This window comes from Equus quagga, chromosome 15 (assembly GCF_021613505.1).
Source record: "Equus quagga isolate Etosha38 chromosome 15, UCLA_HA_Equagga_1.0, whole genome shotgun sequence".
NCBI classification, from domain to species: Eukaryota; Metazoa; Chordata; class Mammalia; order Perissodactyla; family Equidae; genus Equus; species Equus quagga.
This window is the reverse complement of record NC_060281.1, coordinates 73,397,215-73,411,889: the sequence shown is the minus strand read 5'-3', so window position 1 is coordinate 73,411,889 and position 14,675 is coordinate 73,397,215. Positions and strand designations below refer to the sequence as shown.

The window sequence follows — 14,675 nt, the reverse complement described above, 5'->3', positions numbered from 1 at the left end:
AGGGGAGGGAAGAATTTGATTTCAAAGACAAATTAAAAATCTGTCTGCCTCTGTCCCCGACATGAGCCACTTTCTCTAGGCCAGAAGTGGGCGTCACTGCCATGGGCAGGCGAATCGTTGTGTGGCCATTCTCTTTCTCCCTACCTAAGACTCAGTGCAGCACAGTGACCTGTAGCCCAGAGCCAAGGAAACTTTGCAAGTTGTAACTACCTGGAGTAACTTTTTGCATTTTAGAACCCATTTATACAGGGCTTCAAAGGTGCTACGAAGAGCACCACGTAAACTCTTTTTGGCAAAATCACAGGTTGAAGGGGAAATCTATTACTAGATTTCTATTCTCTCCTCCTCCCTCAGTGGTGGAAGGTGGGAAATTTGTGGACTGAATTGCTGTAGCCCTAAGTGCTTAACTAGTTCAAGGAGATGCAGTTTAAGAGGATTTGTCAGATAAAGATGACGTTAGTCGCTTCTTCACATGATTGGGGATTGCTTAAGCTGTGTGTTTTCTTAAACTTTTTGTAGGTTAAAAGGCTTGGAACAAGTTACTAAGGCTACTATGCTTGGTCACCTTCTTCCAGTGTTACTGACCTCCCTGATGCACCCAAATTTACAGACTCTGACCATGGCCGATGCCCTGATGCCTCAGCTAGTGCAGCTGGTCCTCTATACCAGTCAGGTATGATCCGTGGTGAGCCAAAGTGAACGGCCCTTGGGGCAGCCCACTTCACACTGTGGCTGTGTGCGTTCACTGAAGGCAGAAGAAACGGAGCCATGTCTTCAGAAGACAGGGGAGATAACAATGGAATGAAGAAAAATACTGTCATAAAAATAAACTGAAATATTAAGGGGAAACATTTTTTGTTTGACAGAATTACTTCCTGCAATCTTTTAGTAAGTGTTTGTTGCCAGTCAGCTGTAAAAATGCTCATCTACAACGCTGCTGAGTTCCTATCATTATATGTAGTCTCCTGAGTCCTTGCTGGCTATTAGTAACTAATATAAATGATATGTTCCATTCCAGGCTTAAATAAAATGATGTTAAGATGTATAAGTAGAAAAGCATTTCTTAGTGAAGAAGGGCAGACTAGGATTGTAAAAAGATAGTTTAAGTGAGAATTCTAAGTTTGGCTCTAGTACCATCTGGATAACTGACAGTAAGCACTTTAAGGCATGATGGTGGTTTTGTGTTTCAGACGGCTTTGCTGCTTAAAACCCAGTGTCCAGTTTTTGCTGAAGTGGGCTGTTCCCCATGTGGTGCATCGGACCAGAAGGGCAGGCTCTTTGCTGATGAGAGGTGAGGGACGCTGCTTTCCTTCGGGAGGCCCTGTCTTGTTTTCTTCTGTGAAAGCCTAGTGCTTCTTTTACAGGGGTTGTTAGGAAGGTTTATCTAACTGGGAAAAGAAAGAGACTTCAGGGCCAAAATTTTGTGTGCAAAACACAAAAATTCACACACAGCTTTGTGAATTTATAGGAAGAAGTTAAAATAAATTTCCCCATCAAGAAACAAGTTCAAAATTGACAAATTCTCATATACTAATGATGAGGATGTAATAATATAAAATATTATGACTTTGGCAAACAATGTGACATTTTCTTAAAAAGTTAAACATAGATCTACCATATAACCCAGGTATTTTCACAAGAGCAAGGAAAGCGTAAATTCTTACAAAGACTTGTGTATGAAGGTTCATAACGGCTTTAGTTAGAATAGCCTGAACAAGAAACCACCCAAATGTCCATCAACAGATGAAGAGATTGGCTCACTGTGGTCTATCCATACAATGCAATAAAAAGAAATGGACCATTGATAGATGCGAAAACATGAGTAAATCTTAGAATACTTATGCTGCGAGAAAGAAGCCAGACCCCCTAAAAAAGTACATACTGTGATTCTATTTGTATCAAACTCTAGAAAATGCAAACTAATTTCTAGTGACAGAAAGCAAACAAGTAATCATCTGAATTACCAAAAGGAAGGAGGAAGCGTCATAGATCAATACATGTGGCCAAACATACCAAGTTGTACACTTTAAATATGTGCAGTTTGCTTTATGTCGATCACATCTCACTAAAGCTGTCTTTGAACCCAGTGATCAGAAAGGAGGGACTTGGGGCTGTCCCCGTGGCCGAGTGGTCAAGTTCACGCGCTCCGCTGCAGGCGGCCCAGTGTTTCGTTGGTTCGAATCCTGGGCGCGGCGGACATGGCGCTGCTCATCAAACTGCACTGAGGCAGCATCCCACATGCCACAACTAGAAGGACCCACAACGAAGAATATACAACTATGTACCGGGGGGGCTTTGGGGAGAAAAAGGAAAAAAATAAAATCTTTTTAAAAAAAAAAGAAAGGAAGGACTTCCCAGGTTCTCTAGCAGGGCTCACCAGTGGGGCGTTGTGCAGTGACGAACATTTGTATCTGTGTTGTCCAGTACTGTCGGCCGCAACACGTGCTGTTATTGAGCACCTGCAGCGTGGCGAATGTGACCAAGGAACTGGAGTTTAAGTTGTATTTAATTTAGATTCAACTTAAATGGCCACATTTGACTAAGTAGTTAACCATGTTGGGCAGTACCGTTCAGAAAGAGTGTAAGAGAATTCCACAACAGCATTTAGGTTGTAGGAGTTTGTATTCCCCAACCTTGGGCTGTGAAGTTCTTGAGAGTTCAATTGCAGTAGATAAGAGGACTTCAGAGGCACTTTTCTTTACTAAAAATTAGGGGAAAAAGTAGTCACGTAGACTCATGGAGTTTTCAAGAATTGGCATTTAGATACCAATAAAAAGAACCTTTACAGGACACTAATCCTGTGGGCTTTGGAAGGTGGTCAGTTTTTAGGTGTTTCACAGTATCTTTTTTTTTCCTGAGCAACTTTAAATGAGAGTTGGTGAGGTCCTCTCCCGGATATGAATTGGGTCTCCCCCTTTAAAAAGAGGAAAAGAAATGCAGATATACTGTCTAACAACAAAATAAAAGGAAAAAGAACCTTCAATGTAGGACTTCTTTTCATGTTTCTGCTCGCCGCTGATATCAAACATTTAAAAGCCACAATGTTGTCATACTACATGCTGTGGAAAATAAAAGCAAAATTTCTTAACATTTTATATTTTACTGTGTATCCCCTTTTTTTCCCTTCCTTGCTAAGCTGAATCACTTTCTCTGTGTCTCGTTCTAGAATGCTAGAAGAGAAGGAAGAGCCAGGCTTTCTCACTGGTTTAAAGATTCCTGCTCCGTGGGCTGCTGGGAAGACTGTGGAGACAGTCCACCCTGTGAGAGACAACTATAAATTTAAAGAGACCGTCCACATCCCCGGAGCCCGCTGCCTGTATCTGAGATTTGATAGCAGATGTTCTTCCCAATATGACTATGACAAAGTAAGCAAGCACTGGTTTAGTGTTCCTTCCGCTCTAACAAGCTGATTTCTTAGATGCTTCTTATTTTTCTTTGCTGCTGGTCACCATTCTTGACTTATTCCTGCCTGCAGATATCTCTTAGGAGAAGTTCCCTGAGGTAATGCCTTGAAGGGTAGTGACTGGGGAGTTAGAGGAGTCGGTGCCTCTGCGGCCTAGGAACAGTGTTGAATGACATAGTGAAAGCAGACTTTCGTAAGCTTTCAAAGATTTAGACCCGAGTCAAAGGAAATTTTCCTTTCCATTCTGCTTACCCCTTGCCTTCCCTCGTGCTTGGAATTCCTCGAGATATGTGTGTCCATTCGTCTAGAGAGGTCTTACTGCCCAGTTCTTGGGGTGTCTCATGTATCTTTTGGGAGAAGGTGGCCTTTTAGAAGGGTTTCAGGTGTGCTAGGATCTGGTTTATATTTATTTAAATTATTTCTTCTTCTTTGCCGTTACCTCAGGGCTTATATAGGTTTTGAGGAAGTGTAGTTTTTGGCCTAGTGGCTTAACAGTTATAAGTAAAAGGAAACATTTTAGGGGCTGAAGTATTTTCTTCTGTTTATGATTGTTGCATTGTAAACCATCATGTTGACCTTATGAGGAAGGGCTAATGAAATTATGACATGTAACATATAAAAAAAAAACTAAAGGATTATCTAATACCTTTGTACATAGATAGGACTATTTGTATGTAGATATTAGCCATCTCTTGTCTCTCTCCTCTGAACTGTGTAGGGGCAAATGGCCTTCAATCCCACCAGGGGAGATTTTTAGGTGAAGAATAAAGGACTTCTTAACTGTATGTACTATGAGACGGTGAAATACATTACAGAGAAAATTATAGAATCCTCTTCCCCATTGTCTTTTACGATAGTGAAGATTTCGAGATGTCCAGAGGGATTTAAGACTTGCTCCCGGGGTGGGTCCTGTGGCCGAGTGGTTAAGTTCATGTGCTCCACTTCAGCAGCCCAGGGTTTGCCAGTTTAGATCCTGGGTGCGGACCTACACACTGCTCATCAAGCCATGCTGTGGTGGCGTCCCATGTGGTAGAACTAGAATGACCTACAACTAGGATATACAACTATGTACTGGGGTTTGGGGAGAAACAAAAAAAACAGGAAGATTGGCAAAAGAGGTTAGCTCAGGGCCAATCTTCCTCACCAAAAGAAGAAAGCGGGGAGAGATACATAAAAGAAAAAATAGGGGCCGGCACTGTAGCTGAGTGGTTAAGTTCATGTACTCTGCTTTGACGGCCTGGGGTTTCACTGGTTCGGATCCCAGGCACGGACATGGCACCCCTCATCAGGCCCTGTTGAGGCAGCATCCCACATGCCACAACTAGAAGGACCCACAACTAAAATATACAACTACGTGCTGGGGTGATTTGGGGAGAAAAAAGCAGGAAAAAAAAAGAAAAAGAAAAAAATAGAAAAAAAAGACTTGCCCCCAAAACTCACCTTAGCTGGAAGCACTAGAATTTAGAAGATGGTCTTTGGTGGGCCTTTCAAAAAATGTATCTCCTAACACAATCTAACCTACTTCATAGTTCTTGGCATCAGCTACTCCCATTTCCTAGATTCAAGTGATGTGACTATTTAAATGGGAATCTGGGCTGGCCTCATGGTGTAGCGGTTAAGTGCGCACGTTCCGCTTCGGTGGCCCGGGGTTTGCTGGTTTGCATCCCAGGTGCAGACATGGCACCGCTTGGCAAGCCATGCTGTGGCACATATCCCACATATAAAGTAGAGGAAGATGGGCACGGATGTTAGCTCAGGGCCAGGCTTCCACAGCAAAAAGAGGAGGATTGGTGGTGGGTGTTAGCTCCGGGCTAATCTTCCTCAAAAAAAGTAAAATGGGAATGGAAGAGGTTGTCATTTTAGTTGGTGTCATTTGTGTCTCCTTTAAGAACCAGTGATTTGCATCTTCTGATGTGCGCTCACCTTGACCTGCAGTAGACGATAGCGTTAAATGTGGGGGCAGGGAGGCTTACACAAGGGTAAGAGTAACGTTTACTTTTCCAGTGGTCCCTGGCTCGTGTCAGCAAAAAGTCCAAAAGGGTAAGAAATCACAAAATGATAAGTGTCCCGGGCTAAAAGTTCAGCTTTTAGGTCCAAACGGAGCTCTCTTACACAGTCAGAGGCAGTGAGAATGTGTGTACACTAGAAGACAGGATTTGGTGTTTACAGACGCGGAGCTTTATTCTTCTCTGAAAGTACTTGAATGCCAAAGGACCTCTAAGTGTTTCTCCTGCACGTTAGAAAGGTGGTTAATTGGATATAAATGAACAGCCTTTATTGAGGAAAAGTATTGATACATGAAAACTGACCTAAAAAGAAGCAGCCCCCTTTCTGGCCCAACTTTGTGTCATTTTCTTTTTATGCCATTAAGCAACATTCTAAGAATAGATGGCTTATTTTCAATTTGTTGCATTTTTAAAAATCCTCATTCATTGAGTTTTTTTTGTTTTGTGTTTATTTTGTTGTGTTAGATACAAGCATCTTTCCATTGTTTTGCTCACTTTATTAATTTTGGGGGACTTAAGGGGACAAACTGTATCTGTTATTGATGAGTTATATGTCATTACTTAGGATTAAAATAGCTATTTAAAAATATATGTATAACAGCTGAGTATAACTATTTTAATGTGAGGTCCCCAAGCCAATGAAATTGTGGTAATGTTTCTTATTACCCTGTGGCTGCCCTGTAAATACCAATGGCTTCTTGCATCTGAACTAGTATCAGTTCTGCCTAAAAGATCAGGAAATAGTAGTTAGATTAGAGTGACACCAGGGCCTGATTATAAATGTATTTTTAAACAAACTTTTTTTTGCAGCCTTTTTATTTGTAGATGTTGTTTTTGTTTTTCTTTTACAGTCTAACAGTCTATTTTCTGTTTTGAAGTTGGTGATATACGCGGGGCCTAACACAAACAGTAGGAAGGTTGCTGAGTATGGAGGCAATACACTGGGATATGGCAGCCGTAGTGTCTTAGGAACTGGTTGGCCAAAAGACTTGGTGAAGGTATGGTATCAGTCACATTCACTTCCTAGAAAAGAAAAATGAACTTACATTCCTTATGGGCCTAAGCATTAACTGTGATTCCAGAAAAAAGTTTCCATGGGGGCTTTTATTGCTGTGGGGCTACTTTGCCAGGACTGTAAACTCACTACTTCGTTCAGAATGACCCTCCTTTCACTTGTGTGGCATCAGACCCCGTCTGCTCCAGAACTTGTATCCGTTCTACAGGTTTCCCGGGGACTGAGGTTGTCACAGGTCGTCCTTCCCTGTCCATTAAAAAGACGACTAGTTCTTCCAGCTTACTTTTCTCTAGACTCCCTTGTGATGGTATCCTAGAACCACAGGGGCATTGCAGTTTAAAAATGTTGAATTGATGTTTTCAAATAAATTTGGGCCTGTGGACCAAAAATAATGATCCAACCTCAAACTGGTGAGATTTCAGCCATGCTTTGTAATTTGGGCCCTTGAACTACGACATATATACCTAGAATATGAATATGAACTGAAATGCCTACTTAGACCTGGAAACCCCTCCAAAGTCTGTTCCCGCTCCCTTACCTCCATTGTACATGTTACGCACTCTCTTTAACTCAGCCATAGACAGCAAGTTACCTCCTAGGGTATAGTCTGGATGCATCTGTATCCAGACCACCCAACAGTTTTAATTGTTCTCTAATTTCCTGCATTTTGTTTCTCACTCATGGTGTTGGTTCTACAGTACAGAACAAGGTCTTCCAGCACTCTCTCTGTCTTCTTCAAGATACTGCCCATTTGCCTGCCTTATTGGCACAAATGAGGTGGTGAAGTAGAGAGGGGGAGGGCAGAAAGAATAGGAATCTGAGGAATTTATTGAAACCATGCTCAAGATTTGATTAATCTTTACCCTCATCCTGCTGTTGGGCAGTCGTGGCCCATTTCACAGATGCCTCATCCCAAAAGCTGCCTGGTCAGGAGAGACACCTGAAAGATTGGTGTCCAAATGAGAGGGGATGGAATTCGAATCCGAAAAACAAGTGAGAAAAGGAGTGAAATATTGCTGTGGTCCTTTTGAAAGTAAATCTCTGAAATTCATTGCTCTCTTGAAAGTTGTGTGTCTTGTTTTTAAAGTGCGTTTCCCCCCCTTATTAAATTTTAAGGTGGAAGGAGATACAGTCACCTTCTCCTTTGAAATGAGAAGTGGCCGTGAACACAACACTCCTGATAAAGCTATGTGGGGCTTTGCTTGCACAGTTCGCGCTCAGGTACTTGAATCTAACCACTGCGGTGGGCGTAATGTACTTTTTCCTATGTGCCTTGGTTACATACATCATATTTGCCTTGGAAACAGGGCAAAATATGAGCTACTATTTCATCCATCTTTTCCATTTGGCATTTGGCAGTAGTAGACTACTAATAGTAAGTGGTAGTGTTATTCCATTCCCACTAGCTGTGACCTAAAATCAATTCAGCAGCACAGAAAGAGTCTATTCCTAGGGGCTCCGTCTTCAAAGCCTGGAGAGGTGATCTGCCTCCAGCATCTTTCCGCAGGGCAAGGAAGACTTGAACACCTAATAGAAGTAAGCACTTGGATTCTGAGTTTTAAGAGTAGTGGAATCAGATGATTTGCGTTCTATTCCCAGAGGCTCTTCTTGCTAGTCTAGGTCCATCTCTGTGTAATTATTCATGTTATACTCTGTATACAGGTTTTAATCTACTCCTTTTAATAGTGCCAGTTTCCCTCCAGGAATCCATATGAATAAATTCTTTTCCCACTTGGGAAAAAAAGAGGGAGAGTAGTAGGAGTTCTACTAACCCCTCAAGTTGCCTGATTTGTAAAAATATTTTTGACTTGGAAGTTGCTTTAGTTAAACCAAGCTAAGACTCTCTAGAGTGGAATTATCTGCTAGAATGTAAGCTCCATGAGGGAAGGGGTCTTTGTTTTGTTCTCTGCTTATCTCAGGACCTAGAACAGTGGCTGGTACACATTAGGCACTCCATAAATATTTGTTGAATTAATTCATTGACAACATCTTGGTTCAAGCACAGGATGGAGGTGACAAAATGAAATACCGATTTATGCCTTGATAGGCACAGTAGAGAGGAAGCTATCCAAAGAATCTTGCATGTGATTTGTGCTGCTTCTAATATGGAGTCTCAATGGCTCTTCTCTCTCCAGAATTGTGTTGAGACTTCACTTTGTGGTCATTCCAGTGCTACCATCTATCTACTCATGGTGTTGGGTGCTGTCCCTGTGTCCCATAGCGATGATACTGGATGCTGCTCTGTGAGCCCCTATTGGGGGACATTGCAGTGTGGTGCAGTGCAGTGGAAGGGCTCCACTGAGTACACTGACCCATGTGGTTTGCCCCTGTCTGCATTGTAGGAGTCTTCGGAGGATGTGTCGGGAGGCTTGCCTTTTCTGGTAGACCTGGCTTTAGGTCTGTCTGTGTTAGCTTGTTCCATGTTAAGAATCCTGTACAATGGACCAGAAATTACCAAAGAAGAAGAAGCCTGTCAGGAGCTATTGCGGTCCAAACTTTTACAAAGGTAACAGGCTCAAATTGTACTGGTTTTGCTCACGAAGGATAGAGGACTTTATGTGGAAAACTACTTTTAGTACGTTTCCCAGCTGGTTGTGCCTGCTGCCTGACAATCCCATGGGTGTCATTGTGTCTAAGAAATAAGATGAAAATTACACCAAAGTGCCTTCTGGCCCTTACTTTACTAAAGTTGAAATTACAGTTGAACTGCATAAGCTTTTCTCCAACCCGAATATTGTATAATTAAATTAAAGGATCCCCAAAAGGATGAGTAGATAGGCAATAAAGCAAACACAGCAAACTGTTTATTCTAGAATCTAGGCAGTGGGTATGTGGGTGTTAACCATGTGATTATTTCAACTTTTCTGTATATTTAAAAGTTCATACTAAAATGTTGGAGAGGAAGTAGATTCCCAAACATGTGGTTTGATATAATGCTCGTTTGTCTTTTGCCTCTGGAGAAGGTTTGCTGATCCTTCATATATTTGATATATATGCAAAGTTTAAGTATCTTTCCAGATGGAAAAGGAAGTGAGGAACCTGTTTTCTGTCTATTCAGGTGTCAGTGGCAAGTGGAGGCCAATGGTGTGATCTCCCCTGCCCTTACTCCCAGCCCGTCTCCACTGCCGCTGACCATCGAGGAAGACAGAGAATTCACCTACCCCTCTGACGTCCTCGTGCCTCCTGTTGGAAACTACTTTGACCTGCCCCGGATCAGGCTGCCTCCAGGAATCATGATAAAGCTCAGGGAAATTTCTGGGCGTGCTAGACCTCAATTTAGGCCAAGTATAAAGTATGTTGCTATATAGCATTTTATTTTTCCCAATGAAAAAGAAAATTTTTAGACAATTGAAGGGGTATATTTCTTCTCGTAGTCTAGCAAATGAACCTTTAGTTTTACTTAATGAATGTAACGAAGTACTCTAGGGAGTACCCCAGGTGTTATTCCAGGGCAGCGGGTTTCAATATGTGAGCAGCATTAGCATCAGCTGGGAACTTGGTAGTTCTTGGGCCCCAAGTCTCACCTACTGAATCAGAACCTCTGAGGATGGGGCCAGTAATCTGCGTTTTCGCAAGTTTTCCATATGATTCTAATGCATGCTAAAGTTTGACAAGTTCTACGTTTTTCTCAAATGGTTTGACCTTCTACTGGTACTCATCAACTTTGGTTTCCATAGAGTATAGAGACATTTCTTTATTTTTGATGCCTAGAGAGATAGTGAGGCATCAGAATGTAAAGTCTTGAAGTTGCAAATGTCTTTGTGGTATTCTTGCTTAAAATCTGTTTTGCAGGCTTCTGCTCTGCCTTCAGAGGCAAGATTGGCCATTCAGAGAGAAAAATTTAAAGAACAGATGAAATTTGAAATGAAAAAATACAGAAGCACCATTGTTTTTAGCTCGACATCCATATGCATGACATACCACGAGCCATAATACTGAATAAAATTAAATGTCACATAAGTGGTGCCAAAGATCTTTTTTTAGCCTTAGACCTGTTCTAGCTCAAAGTATACAAATCATAGAAAATGAAATCTCTTTAATTTTGATTTTCAATTTTACCAACCAATGTCAGTTTTATCAGTCAAATATATTAAATTATTGCCAACTTGATATAAGAGCCATCATGATGTTCGTACCTCTTTATTGTAATAAAGAAGGTGTGGCGAATATTTAATATATTTAAATCAAAGCCTACATTCTTCAACCTGTAAAATACAGTATTGGTAAGTTGAGAGCATGACATATGTCTGACTAGTTTCCATTGTAATGACAGAGAAGTAATTCAGCCAGACGTGATGGAGGAAATGGTGGTATCATGTGTCATTAAGCACTTGAACTTGGTTGATGCACTTCAGTCCCTAATAAATTTCCAGTATCAAGAAGAACATGCTGAGGAATATGATTTATTGTGTAAAATTATGGGAGAGACCTTTAAGAAACTCAATGCCATGGAGCGACAGCTACAGGTAAGGAGAAGCTAAAACATCTAGATTTCTCTTACAACTGTTGGAAATAATTTCTGTCCTAGAAATTTAATGAAGTTTAAAAAGTGATCTGAATTAAAAAATATTATTACAACTAAAATTTCTGCTTTTACGGATTACACTTGTTTTTATTTTGCATCCATTTTCACATTATTTTATATTTTAATGTATCTATTAGAGTGTTGCAGAATTGGAACAGAAATGGCAAAGTGAGGTTGATGATGCCATACAGGGGAAACTGGAGAATAACATGCCTTTCTTCTATGATTACCATTTTAATGAGGTAAGCATGTTGTGTGATTTACCATTGGGCCATTGTTGCTTATAGTGCAAAGGTGTATCGTCTGTCACTTGTTAAAATGTTGCACACCCCAAAATAGAACCATTCTTTAAAAAGGGTTAGATAAAATTGATTAGTTCAACACGTCAATAATACAAATAAAAAATTACTCAGTGTTTTTAACTGATTAATAGTTGTATAAAGAAGTTAGCATCATTATCAAATTTTGCTTTCAAGCCTTAAAAAACAAAAGTCAGAGTTATAAGGGGCCTGCCCTATGGCTTAGTGGTTAAGATCATGCACTCTGGTTTAGCAGCCTGGGGTTCGCCGGTTCAGATGCTAGGCACAGACCTACGCGCTCCTTATCAAGCCGTGCTGTGGCAGGTGTCCCACATATAAAGTAGAGGAAGGTGGGGCACGGATGTTAGCTCAGGGCCAGGCTTCCTCAGCAAAAAGAGGAGGATTGGCAGCAGATGTTAGCTCAGAGCTAATCTTCCTCAGAAAAAAAAAAAAGAGTTATAAGCACTGAAGAAATCCCCAGAAAGTAGTCAATGCCATTTTTAATCATTGAAATATAAAACAGTAACTTACCAGTGTGCTTCTGGCATAGAAATATGGACCAAAGGTGGTGTTTTTTTCCCAGAAATTTTCTGTTCCTTTTAATGTATCCAGTAAAACTCAGTTTTTGCATATCCTGCATACCATCTTTTCTTGATTTTTCCTTCTTTAGAACAAAATGAAAGAACTAGAACTTTTGTGTTCAATGAAGGAAGTCTCCTTTGATGGAAATGATCTTGAAAACATGGTCCTATCACTGAGGTTAGTGATGTTAACAGCTATGTAAAGCTAATTTATTACCGTGATACTCAAAACAAAATGGGAAGACCTAGTCTCTTCACAGACATTGTAAAGAATATTGTGCACTCACTAGATATTTTAGAGTGGGAACTCATTTGGTAATTTGGAAACTTTAATTTTAACCTTCAAAAGTTAGCATATAGGCATTTGAAACTGGGCCAAAGGAACTAAAACTGGCCACAGTTTATAACACTGCTCCCTCGGATCGGGCAGAGGGGAAGGGGTACAATATGTATCAGGTGATCTGGTGCGTTTCCCTCTATCTTCTCATATCCTTTATAACTAAAAAACTTTGGTTTTGGTAAACTAGAGAACGACTGAATGCACATCAGCCTTTCTTTATAGGGAGAAGTTCCTACAAGAAGTGAATTCTCTTCTTCAGAAACCCTCACACCCACTGGCTAAAACGAAGACGCTGGTGAAGAGTTTAATGAACCGCGCCGAGCTGCTGCTGCATGTCACCATTGCGGCCCAGTCCGGCCTCACGAGAAGTAGCTCGGGGACACCTGCAGAGACGCCGGGTACTGCTCAAGCCAGCCCTGCACAGGCTCTGCACTAGTCTTTGCATAAAATATACGTTAGCCACTTAACAAAAACACTCTTGTGTACTCTTAGGGGGAGAAAAAGGAAATTTCAACATTTTTTATTTTGTCTTTTACTTTTTCCAGCCAAGGAATACTTTTTACTGAATTCATGTGGTGTTTTATGAGTTAGCTGAGCATCAGGGGTGCCTCCTTGCCTGCCTCATTCAGTTTTTCTTGGGAGCATCGAAGGAGCCCAGTGACATGCATCTTTATAATCCAGTGCCCCTTATGTTCAGTTCATGGTTTGTCATTCTCGTAGTAACATTGAATTAAGTAGTCAACATTGTGAATCTTGTGACACATCATATTTTCCTTTTTATTTGAAGTTGAGTTTACGTTTCATCTTTGGTAATTATGTCGAAGCTTCTAGCATGAATTTCCACTATGAATTGTTTTCCTGGTCACCTTTTAATCGTTAGCCGGAAATTGCGTTTCTCAGGGGAATCAGTGCATCGCCTTATTTAAGCCGGCTACACAACACTGGGCATAGCCCATAATAACAAGTGTTAATTCTTACCGTGAGAGATCAGGTTAAATAAACACATTCTCAAGTGAAAGACCACGTGTTAGCTAGCCCCACTGCCCGATGGACACTATCGAGCAAGTGAACTTGTTTTCATCCCAGTTGATCGCGCGAGGCTCCTCTCACTTGGGAGAGAAATCTAGGATGACTCCCAGATTTCTGAGCCTAGTGATAGGATCCCACTGCCTGAAGACATCAGGGGAAGTATGCCAAGTGTGCAGTGTGGTCACCGGCCGAGATGGTCTGCTTCACTGCGTCCCTGGCCACGTTAGCCCTTGGTTAGTTGAAGGTCCCGTTTAAAGACACAGCCACTCAGTAAGGCCGGTGATGCTTTCCGAGAGGCTTCTGGCATCAGAGGTGATGAACCGTTAGTTTCCTGAGAGGGAACAAGATCTTCAAAAATTATGATTTTTTTAGATTGGAGCTGTCTGACCATTCTTAAGACAGATTCAAAATGACCTCTTCTCCACTTTCTTAACTGTTTTTCTTAGCTGATCTTTACATAGAGTTTTGTCTTCTTCTGTTAAAGTGTTCTTTTATAAAACAGCTATTTCCCTGAATAGGGTTGAGTATGTCTTTTAGGAATGTTGGGTCAGATTCTAGCTCAAATGTGATATTTACCCACACCAACTATAATCAGAGGTACAAACTATAAAGCAGAGGTATCACCAAGTGGCAATAAGTCAGCTAAATAATTGTAGGATTAAAGGGGGAACGAAGGTCATCTCTGAGGAAAATGGATCTGGGTTTATTTAAGAAATTTTGCTTCTAGAAATTATGTTCTCTATCCTTTCTTGCTTTTCAGAATGCTTGTACTAAAGTGAACATTGGTAGTTTTATGAAGTTAAATGAATTTTTCTGCTTTTCTTTGGAAACCCAATTTAACAGAAAGATTTTAGTTTTTCAAGCTTAAATAATTTTTAACCTAATATTTAGATTTTTAAAAATTGACCTAAAAATCATCAGTATGCTGTGCAAGCTGGTCTGATGGCTAAACTCTCATGGGAAGCAAAGATACTCTTAGACTGTTTGGTAGTTCCATGTTACCTTCAGCTGTTGCTGCTGTCCTTACGAATCGGATAGCAGATATGTCAACCTCCTTATTCCTTTCTGTCCCAGCTTGTAAATCAGCTTCTGAAACAAAGGTGATATCTCACGCTGTGCGGCAGCCTGTTTTTCTTCGCAGCATGTCGGCTCCTTCTGACCTGGAAATGATTGGTAATGAAGATTTGGAATTTACTAGAGCAAATCAGAGGTAAATGGCTAATGGTCAAGGTTGGATTCCCACACGCAGCTGAATACATTCATCAAAACACTCTCTGAGCCGCTGTCTTGTTTTCTTTCCTGTAGGCGGCGCCATGTGACCAGCCACCGCAGCAGCTCCTTTACGCTCCTGCAGTCACTGGCCATTGAGGACAGCAGGGACAAGCCCACCTACAGCGTCCTGCTGGGGCAGCTGTTTGCTTTCATCGGCACCAACCCTGACCAAGCTGTACGTCACATTTTGCCGACTACAAAGGAC

At 41.2% G+C, this 14,675-nt stretch overlaps 1 protein-coding gene across 5 annotated transcripts in view; it reads left to right on the top strand.

Annotated features, from left to right (window-relative positions):
* Positions 1-14,675, top strand: part of HECTD4 (HECT domain E3 ubiquitin protein ligase 4) — a 183,327-nt gene that overhangs the window by 97,246 nt on the left and 71,406 nt on the right. For 3 of the 5 annotated variants that reach the window (XM_046641287.1, XM_046641286.1, XM_046641285.1), the window contains exons 19-31: positions 520-673; positions 1,191-1,291; positions 3,167-3,365; positions 6,261-6,407; positions 7,541-7,645; positions 8,767-8,930; positions 9,483-9,716; positions 10,698-10,890; positions 11,087-11,191; positions 11,919-12,007; positions 12,392-12,567; positions 14,273-14,408; positions 14,504-14,645. In XM_046641287.1, the coding sequence (XP_046497243.1) occupies positions 520-673; positions 1,191-1,291; positions 3,167-3,365; positions 6,261-6,407; positions 7,541-7,645; positions 8,767-8,930; positions 9,483-9,716; positions 10,698-10,890; positions 11,087-11,191; positions 11,919-12,007; positions 12,392-12,567; positions 14,273-14,408; positions 14,504-14,645 (1,945 nt within the window). The remainder of the gene's footprint in view (positions 1-519; positions 674-1,190; positions 1,292-3,166; positions 3,366-6,260; positions 6,408-7,540; positions 7,646-8,766; positions 8,931-9,482; positions 9,717-10,697; positions 10,891-11,086; positions 11,192-11,918; positions 12,008-12,391; positions 12,568-14,272; positions 14,409-14,503; positions 14,646-14,675) is intronic. The other 2 variants (XM_046641289.1, XM_046641288.1) reach the window with 1 other exon arrangement.